Here is a 17,376-nt window from a genome sequence, read left to right as displayed (position 1 = left end):
TAATTAATTCATTAGTTAATTATTGTTAATATATATATATAGATACCGAGTAGAACTAATTCTGATAAGGAGACGAATACCCACCGACCTCAAGGTCGGGACCTTAAGAGTGTGTATTTGAGCCTCCATATTGTATTGAGATTTAGTTGGGCCTTACTTATACAAAAGTCTCACACTTGGAAATTGTAAGAAAAAGACTCCCTATTCTTTATAAATAAGGACTCTTACCTACATAGAAAATGCTCTCTCCCTCCATCTCTCCTCTCTTCCATCTCTAGACCTAGATTTCATTTTCTATCTAGAGCTCTCATGCTCTCTTTGTACAATATAATACATTTATTAATAGTGAAAACCTAAAGACCTAAATGGACGTAATCCGATCACATGGATCGTGGTGAACCACTATACATTTTATGTTCATTGTGTGTCTGTTGAATCAAACACCGATCCAAATTTATGCATTAACATTTACAAAAACTTAAATTAATTGTCAATAATCCTTTTGTTTAGTGGTGAAACTTATTATTTTTTTTTTTGTTAAAAAGAATTTTTGAGTTCAAAGGTAATCATCTCTAATTTTTATTAATAATAATATTAAAACTTAAATGAATTGCCCATTAAATAATAATTTGATGAAGCCGATATCTATGACACGATGCTTCTATGAAGGACAACATATATTACGACAGCAAGTGACGTAGAAGTGGCGATGTCATCAACGTTACGTTGGACCAACAATTAATACGTTGCTTTCCACTTAAAAGATAACGTGCAAGGAGACGAAAAGAAAAAACAAACAGTTTTACACTTTTACTATACGGATTCACACTGATTTAAATTTCATTAATTATTGTCGGTTTAAAAGCACGTGTTCCTCCAGTCAACAGAAATTTCTGGAAGACATATATAATTCATTTTTTCTTTAATATGAAGAAAGAAACCTATATGGCTATATGATATATCAAATATCAATAACTAAATATGGTCTGGCTTGATGTGGCTGAATAAGATTGGATTGTGGTGTTGGATCTAAAGGCCCAATAATCCACACACAAAAAAGAGGCCCATTTTTCTAATAAGACAAGATTGGAAAAGCATTGGCATCCAAGGTTAGATGCCCATTTGCGTAAAAAAAGCTGTATGAAAGATATCAATTGGATAGATGGTTTAACCAGTATGGTTTAGTTTCCAGTTTCCACATTCCGTACGTTATAAATTATTAATTTATACCATCTTAATGGTCAGAAGTTGATCGTAATTATTCATGATCGAGATATGCACAACAATACAACAGTGCATGATATGATGATCTGGTTTAAATTTATAGATATGCAAGTGTTGACTTAAGAGGCTAAAAATGAAGTTAAAGTAAGAGAAAATATATTTAATGGTTGATTTAATATTGTGATACACGTTTAATTTACGGTGATATATATATTTAATGATTGCATTTATTGTGATATTTTGATTTATGTAGATATAGTGATATATTCTGACAGATCCGGATCCTTTACTTGTTTTTACTTGGCTTTTAATCATAAATAGTTGTGTAGTATATATGGAGCAAATGATAAAATATATTTTTAACACTTTTTGGGTGTAAATGAATTTACATATCGATAGGATTAAATAAGTACAACCAAGATGAACATAGAATTCAAATCTATTCAATTATATATAAAATAAGTTTGGATTTAGATTTACTTCTTGTGTTTGTAACTTTGTATGGTGGTGTCAATCTTTAGTTCTTTACTATGTTATATAAAATGTAAATTATTATAAACCCCCACTTTTGAAGTTGAATAATTCAAAACCTCCAGCCTTAATTGAATTAATTCAAAACCCCCTATTAAGGATTTAATCTCTCCCAAAACCCCCTGGTCAACTATATCCAACTAGGTTTGACCCCCTTTTATTTTCAATATTCCAATTATAACCTTAAAAAAATATCAAGCCCAGCTATTTTGGAAATCACTTTCTCTCTCCCCCAACCCGATCTCTCTCTTCTCTCTCGACACTCTCTCTCCCCGCGCCTGTTGACCGGCGATATCGCCGTCGTCTGGCAGCCAACGGGGACGAAACCGGTTGGCACCAATAGCTTCCTCTCCTCGCGACGAACACGGTGGTGCCCACCGATCATCCAACCGACCCTCGACGGCGATGGAACGACGCCAAACAGCAGCGAAGCCTTCGCCGGCGATCTCTCTTTTCCGGCAGCGTCGCAACCTAGCTCTGGCACCAATATCTTCCTCTCTTCACGCTGAGTCTCTCCATGCCATTTCCTCACTCCGACCACCACTGGGCACGGCTTTTGCGAAGCTACAAAGCTGCGGCTTCTCCGACGGTTTTTGAGCCGATTCCGGTGGTGTTTTCTGTCGATCCAGGTATCAATATTTGTCCCCTCGACCTGCTCTTGCTATTGGTTGGGTTGTTTTAACTCAAATCTTGGTTTTTAGGTTGGTTTGCCGCTGCAACCGCTAGATCCGCCACTTGTGGCGGCGGGTTGGGTGTTTTTTTTTGCTGTTCAGCCTCCCCCGAATCCTAAAAGCTCAATTCGAGGTCCGAGAATATTTTTGGGTGAGTTCTGTAATTGTCTGTGTGTTGATTGGGGCTAGGCAGCCACTGTGTGTGGTGGTCACCGCCCGACTCGGCCGTTGAACGATCAATTTTATGAACCCTGTTTGATTTGTTGAACTGTCTGGTCTTAAACAGGTACCTCGGCGATTAAAAAGTGCAACTGAATTCAACAAATTCAGTTTCAGTTTCTAGCTTAATTAGTGTAACTGTGTAAATTCAGTTTCAGTTCTAGAAAATTTAGTTTCACTTTCTGAAAATTCAGTTCTAGCTTAATTATGTTAATCGGATAGAAATGTGGGTTTTTTAATTGATTTATAAGTATATACAAATTTACTTAATTTATTGATTAAACAGTTTCAGTTCTTGAAACAGTTTCAGTTCTTGAAACAGTTTCAGTTCTTGAAACAGTTTCAGTTCGTGAAACATGAGTTTTAAATGAACTTTGAATGAAATTATGGTTCTGAAATATGATGAATCAAATTTGCAGGTAGAAACAGATCGAGGCAGTGGCGACTGTCGTGTACTCGTCGCGCGTGAGGTGATCGGACGACGTTGTATTGTTGGCTACTCCTCTCATCTCAATGACTTGTTGTATTGTTGGTTTTTTTTTTTTTTTGATAAGGTTGCTGTATTCTTTTTAGTGAAACGGAATTCAGTAAAGGTGTAACTGTTTTACTGAAGTGTAATTGTTTTAGTAAAGGTGTAATTGTTTTTTAATTAAGGTGTAATTGCATTTTAGTCGAGGTGTAATTGTTTTATCAGTTAATTCAGTTTCAGTAAGTGAATTCATAACTGAATTCTTCAATTTAGTGTAACTGAATTTCTGAAATTCAGTTTCAGTGTAATTGAATTCTTGAAATTCAGTTTCAGTGTAACTGAATTTTTGAAATTCAGTTTCAGTGTTTGATTTTAGTTTTAGTGAAATATTGAGTTTTAGCAAAAACTTCAATTCCAAAAAAAAAAAAAAAACAGTTTCACCAAAATACAGTTACAGTGACGTCAGCATGCGTCAGCGCGCGTCAGCGCACGTCAGAATGTTTGGGGTTGGGCTTCCAGCTGTCTTGTGGACTTGCTTGGATGCGGTAATGGTTGGGTTCTAATGGCATACATGTAAATTATTGTAATTAATAAGCCTAAATTATTAGTAGGCTTATTATTGGGTGCTGTTGGTGTGTTTGATTAAGGGTGGGTGCGGCAACAAAGTTTTCTCTGTAAATGGGTGTTATAAATTAGGGACTATTATATAAATCGAAAGGTTCTTATTTTTGGTAAAATATAAATCCAATTACTTACACAAAAAAGTGCTACCCATATATTTCATCTTCTGCTTCTCATATATGTACCCTTAGATAATAAATACATAACTAAAATTAAAAATTAAACAGAAACAAGTAGATGACTAATAAGTTTGGATTTACATTTACTTCTGCTTGTGTTTGTAACTTTGTATGCTGGTTTCAATCTTTACTATGTTATATAAATCGAAAGGTTCTTATTTTTGGTAAAATATAAATCCAAATACATACACAAAAAAGTGCTACGCATTTATTTCATCTTTTACTTCTCATATATGTACCTTAGATAATAAATACATGACTGAAATTAAAAATCAAGTAGAAACAAATGGATGACAAATAATCTGGATCAATCCTGTAATTTCCGACTGCTTTAGTTCCTTAAGCTCATAGCCATCATCCCTCTTCTGTTTGAAAGGCATTAATTGCACCCTACAATATTCTTTATGAGGTAATATTGTACGATGATTAATTAAGTAAGTAATTATTCTCTTGGCATGTTGGCATGACCTGGTAGAACAAGTCCATACCATGATCAATATTATAGACGAACGATGCATATGATCCAGGTGACATAATAAATTCCTCCGGTACATCCCTGCCCCAGCTCAAGTCCTGTACAAATGGTTCGGTCCAAAAATCTCCACTGCATCCAAAATATTGATCTAAGATTTCTGGGGTTTCTGGTGAAGACTGTAGACTATGACCTTCCTGATCAGCATTATTATTAATGCAATATTTCATGGCGGATATAGTAGGTGCTTCATTATAGCTCAACGAGGAGTATACAGTACTGGAAAGTGTTTCTGCGGACAACGGAGAGCTCTCCAAAATTTGGTGATCAAGTACTGGATTAGAAGCATCATCAATATTATGGTGTAATTGGGTATTTGCAGATGACGTTGGATTTTGCTTCTTTGTCATGCGCTTCTTAGTTATGGTGTACCAATGATTTTTTATATCATTGTCTGTTCTTCCTGGTAATCTTGCAGCAATCATTGACCATCTGCATATACATACATATACACATAATATAAAGGAGTTGCCTAGCTAGCTTGAAACTCGATCAGGAATTATTAATTAAGTGATCAAGAAGAAATGAATTATATAAAATTAAAATGTCCCATGCATACTTATTCCCATGTTGTTGATGTAATTGGCTGATCAAATCGTCTTCTTCTTGAGTGTAGTTTCCCCGTTTTACTCCTGGATGAAGGTAGTTCACCCATCTTAGTCTGCAACTTTTTCCACACCTTGATATACCTGTGAAAGTGGATTAATTATGTGATCCATCATATATATATATATGCAAATTAAACAACCAAAACCATATGAAGATTACGAACTAGAACTAGTGGTAGAGGTACGTGCCAGCATATTTGGGAAGTTCACGCCAGTTAGTGGGATGGCCATGCCTTTGAATATAGGCTCTTAACTTATTGTCTTCTTCAACACTCCATGCCCCTTTCTTTAGGCCACTTCTTTTGTCATAGAAGGGGGCTCTCACCATCTCCGCCGGCCAACACACTCCTCTGATCTCTCGATCTCTCTCTCAAGTCTCAAGTCAAGTTTTCTAGGTAGCTAGCTAGCTCAAATTCATACTCTGCTTATTCAAGAGGTTTCATCGCTAGCTAGCTCATGGGGTCCTTAAATAAATTATTAATTAATATTATAGAGGATGCTCATAGTACCCAACTTCTCCAGTTAATTATTGAATTGCATTACTTTTTACTTTTTACTTTTTACTATATATATATATATCAAAAATGCTCTAAAATTAACTAGTTAGTAAGTTAATACAAAACTAACCACTCTGTTGAGTCCACTGCATAATGTAATCTCAAAATCCGAACCATTTATTTTTTAGACCCTATTTCAAAGATCATTCTTGTAAAAAATCTCCAAAATCAGAAGTCATTTAGCCATTTAATTATAATAACAACTATTTCTATGCTTTTATCGAAAATACTGATCGTCTATTTATTTGATCTCAATTAGATGACTACATGATTTTCGATTTAGTTAATTTTTTACAATTATGATTTTTGAAGTAGGGCCTAAATAATTGATAGTTTGGATTATGAAATTAGTGATGTGGTGGGCTCAAAAGTATGGTTAGCTTCGTATTATCTTGCTAACTGGTTAGCTTTAGAGCACTCCTCCATATATATATATCCAAAAATTCTAAAAGAGACAAGAAATTAAACATTAAAAGAGAAAAAGGCCCTTCAAAGATGGATCTTTATACACATGCATAAATTAAACAATGACGGCACATTAAATTGATTAAAAGCGTAAACACAGGAGAGAAAGCTAGCTTTGATTCCAATCACTTAAGCTGGATTTGGCATTTTACCAACCTATAAGCCTAGATGCCTAAAAAGAAGTGAAGAATCCGGAAGAAAAACAAAAACGATATATATACATATGCCACTTCACTTTAGGTATATTTCATTTTAGCTATAATGGGATATAGCTTATAGAATTTATTTTACATTGTAATTTGATAATGGGATTTGTAAATTTTTTAAAGTCTCTATACATAAATCTAATTATGATAAAATAAATAGACGAACATAGTAATTTTGATAAATATTTGAAATGATTACTATTTAAATAAATACTAAATGATTTTCAATTTGTGCAATTTCTTTTATGATCATTGACTTTGGATTAAACCCACCGTTTTTTAGTTATCCAATTAGGCCCTATTTTACCTTGACACGTTGAGTTCTATTTTTTCTGTATTTTTTTATTTATTTTGAATGCCTATTTTGCCCTTTAGTTGACAAAAGACCATATCTAATCTTGTGTCAATTAATTCTTGATATTAAGCAAATGACCAATTTAATGCTTTGACAAATGACAAACGTGAGACTATGAGAACCCATTAGTAAGCCTCCAGAAGATTGGTATACTAATAAATACCAAAATTCAAAATTAAATATAACATTTAGGATTTTTTTTTTTTAGTCCAAATTAATCAGAGTCCAAGCTAGAAATTAAAACGGCATAGGTATAGGTTCTTATTACAAGCATGTCTAAAGGATTTGGGTAGTTTGTGAATCGGTTTTGCAAGTAGATTTGGATCTTCGATTTGGGTAGGTATCTTCTTCGTCTTCCTTTCGACTTGAGTTAATGGTTTCTTCTTCTTTTTCTATTTTTTTCCAACTTAAATTTAGAGGTATCTTCTTTTCCTTCGATTCTTTTTCGGCCTAAATTAGAGATATCTACTTATTATTATAATTTTTTCTTATATTTTTTTAAAACCTAACATAAAGATATCTTTTTTCAATTTTTTTTTAACCAAAGCTATAGATATTGGTACATATTTTGATTTATGTTTATACCTCACAAATAGGTTTGTTCTACTTCTATATTATATACCTTTTACCTTAAATTGATGTATATTAATTATTATTATTCTTCTTCATGTCTTCTTTCTTTTCAACCTCAATCAGAGGTTCCTTCTTTTCAACCTCAACCTCTAAGTTAGGTATTTTCTTATTTTTATTTGTGTTTTATATTTTTCTTTACCTAAGTGAGAGATAACATCTTTTTTCTTAACTATGATAGAAGTATTAGATGTTTAACATATTAATGAAAATTAGGTTTCTGAACTATGATAAATCTTGTTTCCTCTATATACTAGGTAAGTTATATAAATATTGGGTGTTTAACATGTTAATAATAATTAGGTTTTTATATGTTGACCTTCATTTTTTTTAATTGGATGCAGGTGTCATCAGACTTTTGGAAATAAAAACATTGAAATTCAAAATTATGAGTAATAAATGCCTAAAATTAGGGATTCCTAATTTATTTCCATTATTTATAGCCAGGGCCAAAATGGACATACAAAAATACAAAATGGGTTAAAATCCAAAGACAAAAATCAGTGGGTTAAATCCAATATTTCATTGCCAAAATAGGCTTATATCCAAAGCTCTCGTGTGAAAAAGATTAATGTTAATTCTTTTAAACATAAAACAGCTGGAATTTGATTCATAGATTATTTAAGAATCAAGATGCATGTATGTTTTGACAAGAACTCTCTATTTTCTAACCAGACGTTTAGTTAGAAATATTTTTAATGTGTTAGGTGATTCACATTAATTAGGTTATATATATGCAACCGGTGATTTACATTTAGTTCTGAATTTTTGTTTGTCAAATTTGAATCTTGATTTTCACCTAAAGCATGATCAATAGCTGGGTAGCTAACTATATATTCAAGATTCAAGAAGAGGAGGACAGATATATAGATAACATATTTTACAAGGTGATATCATCGATGGCAGGCACATGGGAGGAGCAGTAAATAAACTTTTATCATGCATGCAATGTCTGGATGGATAGAAACATCCTTAATAATTCATGAATAATTACAAAAGCTTAAATAATTGTCCATTAAATATTAATTTGATGACACTGACATCTATGACATGATGCTTTCATGAAGGACAACATGTTATATATTACGAGCTCAATGACGTAGAAGTGGCGATGTCATCAATGGTTGGACCAAGAAATAGAAATTAAGATCTCAAAATTGTCTGGTTGCATTTTTTTTTGGCCACTAAATCGTCTGTTTAAATAAATCAAAATGATTTTTATAATTAATTAACAATTACGTTTCTTTCCACCAAAAGAAAACGTGCATGGAAGGAGAAAAAACAACAGTTTACAATACGGACGCTAACTTGAAATTCAATTAATTTTTGTAGGATTAAAAGCACTTGTACCTCTGATCAATGGAAATTTCCTCGATGGTATGTATTTTTTATATATTAATTAGGGAGTGAAGACTCGAATTTGAGACCTATCCGACATTGCGGAAAAAATATCACAAATTAGTTGGTTTGTCGATACTATGTAACCTTATGTAATATTATCATAACTTTGAAATCCAAATTAAAATGATCGGCTAATTGGTCCATTTCAGCTGCGCAAAACTAAGGTATTTAATAATTACCCACAAAATACAATCACAATAAGATCTTGTTTGGTTTGCCAATTAGAGGTTTGAAATTGAGAAAATAATTTCATTGTCATATTTGGTAAGTGCAACATTGGGAAAACAATTCCTACTTCATGAAAAAATGTTTCATTTTTCTTTCCCATGGGAAAGCATTAGTTACAATTTTTTAAGACCAAATTGCCTTTGTTCACAATTAAAAATATCAATTATGTCACATACTCTTATCTATAAATATATATAATAAGTAAAGATATAATTGAAAAACGAATTTCTTTTTTGTTTCTTATTACTGTATAAACCAAATAGGAGCATCATAATAAAAAGAGATTTCCTAGTTACTTTCCCAGCATTACCAAACATATTAATAGAAATCATACATTTTTTTTCTCCTTATAAAATACATAGGAATTGATTTTTTTTCAAGAATTCAATTTCTTTTGCCTCGGTCTTTGGTAAGTGCAACATTGAGAAAACAATTCATGCTTCATGAGAAAATGATGCTGCAAATTAAAAGGGGAAAGTGAACCTTTTACCCAACTTGGGTTTCATTTTTCCTTCCCATAGGAAAGCATTAATTACAATTTTTTTAAAGCCCAAATCAATTGCCTTTGTTCACAATTGAATATATCAATTATGTTATGTACTCTTATCTATATATAAATATATATAATAAGTAAAGATATAATTGAAAAACTAAAATTTTTTTGTTTCTTATTACTATATAAACCAGATATGAGCATCGAAATAAAAAGAGATTTCCTAGTTACTTTCCTAGCATTACCAAAAATATTAATAGAAATCATACATTCTCTTCTCCTTATATATAAAATACAATATAGGAATTGATTTTTTTCAAGAATTCAATTTATTTTGCCATGGTCTTTGGTAAGTGCAACATTGGGAAAACAATTCCTGCTTCATGAGAAAATGATGCCGCAAAAAGGGGAAAGTGAACCTTGTACCCAACTTGGGTTTCATTTTTCCTTCGTATGGGAGCATCAATTACAATTTTTTAAGACCAATTTGTTCACAATTGAAAATATGAATTATGTTACATACTCTTATCTATAAATATATATAATAAGTAAAGATATAATTGAAAAACTAAAATTTTTTTGTTTCTTATTACTGTATAAACCAAATATAAGCATCGAAATAAAAAGAGATTTACTAGTTACTTTCCAAGAATTACCAAACATATTAATAGAAATCATACATTCTCTTATCCTTATAAAATACATAGGAATTGATTGTTTTCAAGAATTCAATTTCGTAAACTAAATAGGGCCTTAAAAGAACTAGATATTTTAAATTTTTATATTTAAGAGAGAGTAACAATTAAACTGTTGGATGTATGGATAAAATGTGGAGTACGTTGAAGTTCCTCTCCAATATTTTGAAATTAGGAAAACTTATATCTCTTAAGATTAATTTGGAGACAGTGCTAAACTAAAAACAATATGAAATTCATAGCAAAAATATGTTTATTTAGATTTTTTTTTTCCTTTCTTTGTCGGTGAGAATCGGGGCCAACAAGAGAAACTAATTTATATGATGGCCTACAAACCCGGCCATCATAAAATAATGTAACTTAATAAACATTTATGGTAGAGTTTCAGCTAAAACCTCAGTACCGATAATTTATGGTAGGTAAAACCTTTGATACTTTATCCTTTGATTCGTTTCATATTTGTTGGTACATACATAAGTTTCTGTGATTCATTTTTCATTCGCAGTTGAATCACAGCCGATTTTTTAGACTAATATATATTCAAACTTTATATTATTAAATTTGTATAATGTAATTTAATATCTAAAATATTTAAATATAATTTTTTAACTCATTATGCAAGATCTGACTATGAGTTTAACCCTAGTATTTGATCATTGATCCCTTTTTGTCTTTTGGTCGGTCATCGATTTTTGTTTTCATTTTGTTACGTAAGTCTTTCCACTACAAGAAATGTGAGTAAAGCACACCCCTCATTGATGACACAAAATGGGGTGGCAATTGGAAACTTTAGTCCATATTGCCCAATTGTCACCAATTTTTGTTAAAATCAAGGCACTTCAGTCCCTATTGCCCAATTGTCATTCTATTCTATGTAACCAAGAATGGCGGGCTTTGCTCACATTTCTTGTAGTGTTCATGTGATCTCTTTTTCTTTCTCAATTGAATAACTGGTCTGATTTTATAAATATGTTTATTAAATCGTCATAGAAGATTTGATTGTGAGTCTAACCCTAGTATAATCTTTGATCTCTTTTTCTTTTGCCTCGGTCATTGGACCCTTATCTTCTTTTTGGTGCGTATACAAGTCTTTGTGATTCATTTTTCTTTCTCAATTGAATGACTAGCTAGTCCAATTTAATTTTTTGAACGTTTTTATACATTATACATATATATATAGGTAATTAAAGATAAGAAATAATTACTGATAACTACATATTTCCTATGGTTTTTAACTTTTAGTACCACTATTATTAATATATAATAATTAGGTTAGTTTTATTAACAATTAGGTTAGTTTGACTGCATGGGCTTTAGTTGACTGCAGCTGAGTGGGCTCCTTTTTTATTTCTGTTTCTTGTTTGCTCTCTTGTTTCTTTCCTGGCCTCTTCTTTGCATATTTCTTTGTTTGACTTGGAGGTTGTTCGGCCTGAGTTTGTCCCTCCTGACTTTGGTCATTTTTCTTGAGTTTCTGTAGTCTTGGTGATGACCTTGTTCCCTTCCTTTCTATAGGTACTTTTTTTCTTGCTCCAATTTTGAACTTTCGTTTTGTTGGACTCTCATTTGATTTTGTCATCTGCATAGGAATAGTAAAGAGAAAGTTAATTGAAACTGCAACATTTTGAATTGAAACTGCAACATGTTTAATTGAAACTGCAACATTTTTCAACTGAAACTGCAGATTATATCACAAATTGAAACTATAACATATTATTCTACAAATTGACCTTTCATGTTATTAATGAAACTGCAACATTTTGAATTGAAACTGCAGAGTATACCACAAATTGAAACTAGAATTAATTATCCTAGGCTACCATTAATGAAACTGCAACATTTTTGAATTGAAACTGCAACATTTTTCAACTGAAACTGCAGATTATATCACAAATTGAAACTATTACAAATTGACCTTTCATGTTATTAATGAAACTGCAACACTTTGAATTGAAACTGCAGAGTATACCACAAATTGAAACTAGAATTAATTATCCTAGGCTACCATTAATGAAACTTGGGCGTGGTGTCCGCAAAAGAATATTAGCATTGTGGTAGTTGGCCCGCAAAGAAAGAAAGGGGCTTTAGGTGGTTTTGGTTAATAATTTGTGGTATCAGTACCTGCATGTTAACGCACTCTAAAGATAATGTGTAGTAGCGCGAGAGCTATGTCTTTGTGTCTATATATATATATATATTTTCGTTTAGGACATTCAATCTTGCCTTTTAAAACGGAAAACGTTATCATTTTAGTATTCACCTAAATTTTCTGCCTTATATATAATTTCAAAGAAAACATAAAAGAGAATAGAAGCGATAATAATAGGGAGATAATTTGGTAACATAATAGGGAGATTTATAGTCTACAGCTTCGATCTTCCTCCTATATTTCCCTTCTATCTGCAGAGTTAATATTCAAATTTGAACTTGGGGTTTTGAACTTCCTCATTGTTGTCAAGCGATAAGCACAAGAATTAATTACTTAATTATTATACAATTTTAATTGATCTGGATCGATTTTTCAAGAGTTCAATGAATTAATGGGAAATAGTTCTTATTCACTACATACCTTAGCATGCGATTATGCATGTCCATACATAGTACTTCAAATTTTTATGAACTATTTAAATAATTCAATTTTAATTCCTCAGTTAGAATAAGCTACAGAGTTATTAAACTAACCTAAAACCTACAAGAACATATATAATTAATTATATGTAATAAGCACGTCTCACACTTGGATAAAACTCGCTCTACTTAGTATTTATGCATCAGTCTAGAAGAGAGTTTCGAGGAAACCATGGAATTAATCTAGAAGCTTAATTAATTAATTTCTAATTAGGATGTGTGAGTGTGAATCACATGCATATTAACATATTCAGTAATTAATCTTGTCATTGACATGCATATGAATCATTTACGGTGGCTGCATGGAAATTAAACTGTACCATTCTCAGTCAAAATGTATTGTAATAAATGTCCCTAGATGAAAGGACACGTGATAGGATTATATTTGTAGTAAATAATTAATATAGTAGTAGAGTTATTTCAAAACCGCCAGTGTTTTTAGAATTAAGTTAATTAACTGATACACCTTTAGTTGCTTTTTAAATCTTAGTGGTCGGCTGGCCGCCCACTAATCAAAATGAAAATAACAAATTTGACTTTTGGTATTCTTTAAATTCCAATGTTGCCCAGCTGACATATGAGGCTGCTCCCCTGCCCATGCGTGCCTTGACGCTCTGTCCCCTCCTGGCCCACATGCTACATTGCAATAAAAACTAAATAAAAATAAAGCAGCATGGAGGATCGAACTCAAGACAAGTGGTATTACAATAAAATCTAATTGCATGTTATTGTTTAGTAATTGTGTACAATTTTTATAGAGTTGAACAAATATTAAATAATTACAATAAAAAAAAGTCTATATATTATCAGATATTTACGATAAAGACTGTACACAATTACTAAACAATAACATGCAATTAAATCCCACAAACCCAATAAAACCTTAAAAAAAATTGAAAAAAAGAAAAAGAAAAGGCCAAACATACAACATACAAGCTCGTTACAAAATGATTACAATTTTTAAAATTTCAACATTTTCACTTTTTTATTCAATTTCACACATATTAGAATATATTATATTCTAAACAAAAAATACGAAAATTGTATTGATTCATTGATCACAATAAAACTGAATCGATTACATTGACACTGAAACTAAATCGATCACACTACTATATAACATGCCTTTATATGTGAAAAAAATTATAATAATTTGTACACAATTAAGGTGACTCAAACCCAAGTCAAGCACGAGTGAAAAATAGTTACACTAATTTTCAATAATACAAAACTCCACTAATTTGCAATAAAAAAATAGTTACATTAAATTTGCAATAAAAAAAGCAATAAAAAAAATTACACAATTTTTAAAATTAAAATAGAAATCAGAAAGATTTCATATCTTTTAAAATGTGTATAAATATATTAAATACCAATCTTTGCACATCAATGTTCTTGGTCCAGGTGGTAGGGTGATCTGTTGATGTCTACTTTTATTGGGTTCGAAACCCAGATGAAGCCAAAAAGCTTATTATTCAGTTTTTACTGCGTCAATTTGGCATTATGTTGCAGGGGTTAAAAAAGAAATTGTAAGTTTTTAGATGGGTGGAGATGGGGTTAAAATTAGGCACTATTTTAGTTGGGACTTGGGAGACTTAGGAAATATCTAAATAATCTAGATGACAAGATATAGAAATATCTAAAACGTCGTCTTTGCTAGCTGATTTATCCACATCATAGAATTGTCGTCTGAGGACAATACTTGGGTCACACACCCGGGTACATTTCTTGGTCACCCCAGACCGAATAAAACACGTACACCTGTCTTTTTATTGAAAAAAAAAAAAAAAAAAATACCCATCAGCCCAACCCGATCTGAAACCCCATCTCCAGTAGACTTTACATGGTACACCACTGACCACTGCAACTTATCCGCAATGGAAGGAGGAAATGCAAACTGCAGATCTGCTAAGTTCATGTGTATATATTTTTTCTCTTTTCAATCAATATATATTGCAGAAAAGGAGAAATAGAAACAAAACCGAAGAAAAATGTCCAGGAATAACCATTATCAACCCAGTCCCAACCTCCTATTTTTCGATCAGTGGAAGTATTCCAACCTTGTTATTACTAAACCCGTCATATATATATATATATATATATATATGTTATCTTTGCTGCTACTTCTACTGCTTGTACTCAGCAGCAATGCTAATAATAGAATTATTTTTTTTATTTAGTACTAATTTTATTATATTTCACCCATAATTAATGTAAGATGTTGAAAACCAACGCACACAATATTATTAATGACGTAATGAGATCGCCATTCCAATCCTCTCAGGCCCTCAGCCTCTCAACAACTAAAAGAGACTAGAGTACTACACTGGATTATCTGAGCGTACGTCATGACTTGGGTATTTTAGCCATTAACTAAGACTTGAGAGGACAACATGAATTCTGGACCGAAACAATTGCCCAACACGTACACTAATCAGGGTTCAGTCATATAATTAACCTATAAACGTAATTATAAATATAAAGCTGATCATGTCGTCAATCGCATCATGGAGGTTAATTGCTAACAGATATCCTGTGTCGATCCCTTGCAAGGAAATCCATATGAATGTGGATTTTTTATTTGGGGGTAAGGACCGTGAAACGTAGCTAGATTATATATATATAGGTAGTACTTCATAGCTAAGGCTGCTAAGCTTAGGTTTTACAAGCATGAATTAGGTTTGTTCCTTTTATTCATAGGACTTATTCTAACATATATAGTTAACACTTAACAGATGTTACAATACGTACCAATCAAAAACACCTATATATAATAGTGTCTCGTTTTGAAGTTTAGGGGACTAAATGAGTAAAATGGGTCATGCCAACACAATATATGACCTATTTGAAATAGGCCCAAGCATGTCTGGTGCTATATTGGGCAAGATACGTACGGTTGTTAATTGGGCTTGTGCCATTCTTAATTGTCTAGGGTTTAGGCTTATAATAAGCAAGAACACAACACATTCAGGTTTGTGCTGTATGTACGTTGTAGGGATGACATATCTCTACGCCAAAGCGATCTCCGCGGGGCATTCGGGGTGGATTTGGGGAAAAAATCATGGGTGGAGGCTGGGATGGGGAAAATTTTATTTTCCTAGAGAGATAAATATACGGGAGGACATAAATTCTAATTTCATGTTATATTTTTTTAGAAGATCGAGTACTACTCTTCATACTTCATACCCTTTAACAAAGGGATATGATCCTATTGTTGGGTTTATCATTTATGTTATGTACGATATATATGAATTTTCATATTTTGATTTTAGGAAAATTAGAATTTTGCAGTTGAAGTTTTTTAAAAAATAAATAAGTAGATAAGAAGAACGTAAAATATATATGCAGGCATATATTTTGAAACTATATCTCAATTAATAAGCATATAACATTGATATTTAAATATTTTGTAAAACATTAATTAAAGCCCTGATGATGGATCATGTTGTTGGATACAAGAAATCTCCATCAAATAGTGGATACAGAAATTCTGATTCCATCAAGGTGGGTGTGAAAAAAGCACTTGGGATATTGTAGTGGGAATTATCCGCCAGAAATGGCTCAGTCCAGAAATTGTCGCTGAAGTCTGCATATGCAGCAGCAGCAGCAGCTTCCATGGAATTGGTATTATTAATTACATTAATGTCGTAGTCCACGGCATGATCAACGAAATTTGTGCTTGTAATTGCAGCGGCAGTAATAGTATCTGTGGTTAAAGATGATACTTCACTCAAGGATGGGCTGCTATCAACACTACTAATTTGGCTTTGGGAATTCGATTCAGCATTCAGTCCCACTAGTACTCTTGATGTGCTCTTGTGCCATTTTTCATGGGGATGATCATCATCAGAAACATGGTTTGATGATGAGTTGGTTGGTGTTCCTTGATGATCATCATGATCATCATGTGTGGCGTCTGATGATGAGGAGTTGTGTTTTTTAAGCATGAGTTTCTTGAGGTTTGTATGCCAGTGATTTTTGATCTCATTGTCTGTTCTTCCTGGTAGATGTGCCGCTATAGCAGACCATCTGCAAAATGAATCAATTGGAAAACCCATGAGATATTAGGTTGTACTACTCAACATTAATTAATTAATTAATTACAAGAAGATTGTCAGTATTAATTTCATGTCATCTTGCCCATGTGAAATCAATATCATATGGCATATATATATGTATATATGCTTGTACCCACGAATGCTGAGAAGTGAGAAGTACTGGGAAATGAATCACTTGTAAGACATTTATATATACATACCTATTGCCCAGATTTTTGTGTAATTTGATGATGGTTTCCTCTTCTTCTTTGGTGTAGTTTCCTCTCTTGATGTTTGGCCTTAGATAATTCAACCACCGCAGTCTGCAACTCTTCCCACACCTTGATAGACCTATAATCATCAAACATAAATGAAACCCAATTAATTAGTAATCCAAAATTAATGTATGCTTAGCAACTCATGAAACCCAATTCAATTATCATCTCTAATTAATTGTATGTGACTATCTGGGGTGGATATATGGACTGACCTGCAAACTTGGGAAGTTGGCGCCAATTCCAGCAGCCATACCTAGTAACATAAGCTATGAGCTTCCTATCTTCCTCAGGTGTCCATGTCCCTTTCTTCCTTCCATTTGCATCACAGCAAGGAGTTCTAACCATCTCTCTC

At 32.3% G+C, this 17,376-nt stretch overlaps 2 protein-coding genes across 2 annotated transcripts; both read right to left on the bottom strand.

Moving 5' to 3' along the window:
* Window positions 1-4,340: 4,340 nt before the first annotated feature.
* Window positions 4,341-5,382, bottom strand: LOC147288236 (transcription factor MYB15-like). Its single transcript, XM_086240994.1, has 3 exons — window positions 5,244-5,382; window positions 5,006-5,135; window positions 4,341-4,878 (listed from the first exon to the last, which is right to left on the bottom strand). The coding sequence occupies exons 1-3, from the start codon at window positions 5,380-5,382 to the stop codon at window positions 4,341-4,343; spliced, it is 807 nt and encodes a 268-aa protein (XP_086097120.1).
* A 10,697-nt stretch (window positions 5,383-16,079) lies between these two features.
* Window positions 16,080-17,376, bottom strand: LOC147288235 (uncharacterized). The gene is made up of 3 exons (XM_086239689.1): window positions 17,237-17,376; window positions 16,968-17,097; window positions 16,080-16,738 (listed from the first exon to the last, which is right to left on the bottom strand). Exons 1-3 carry the CDS (start codon window positions 17,367-17,369, stop codon window positions 16,150-16,152), a joined length of 852 nt encoding a protein of 283 aa, XP_086095815.1. The 5' UTR covers window positions 17,370-17,376; the 3' UTR covers window positions 16,080-16,149.

Source organism: Dryas octopetala, chromosome 4, assembly GCF_963921425.1.
Source record: "Dryas octopetala chromosome 4, drDryOcto1.1, whole genome shotgun sequence".
Taxonomy (NCBI): Eukaryota; Viridiplantae; Streptophyta; class Magnoliopsida; order Rosales; family Rosaceae; genus Dryas; species Dryas octopetala.
The sequence above is the reverse complement of the archived record's forward strand: the minus strand, read 5'-3'. Positions and strand labels throughout refer to the sequence as shown.

Bases quoted from the DNA above. Each gene is read 5' to 3' on its own strand.
- LOC147288236 (XM_086240994.1), bottom strand. From the start codon at position 5,382: ATGGTGAGAGCCCCCTTCTATGACAAAAGAAGTGGCCTAAAGAAAGGG. The intron at 5,136-5,243 runs GCACGTACCTCT...CCACTTTCACAG, and splicing joins TGAACTTCCCAAATATGCTG to GTATATCAAGGTGTGGAAAA. The intron at 4,879-5,005 runs GTATGCATGGGA...ATGTATATGCAG, and splicing joins CATCAACAACATGGGAATAA to ATGGTCAATGATTGCTGCAA.
- LOC147288235 (XM_086239689.1), bottom strand. From the start codon at position 17,369: ATGGTTAGAACTCCTTGCTGTGATGCAAATGGAAGGAAGAAAGGGACA. The intron at 17,098-17,236 runs GTCAGTCCATAT...TGATGATTATAG, and splicing joins CCAACTTCCCAAGTTTGCAG to GTCTATCAAGGTGTGGGAAG. The intron at 16,739-16,967 runs GTATGTATATAT...TTCATTTTGCAG, and splicing joins CACAAAAATCTGGGCAATAG to ATGGTCTGCTATAGCGGCAC.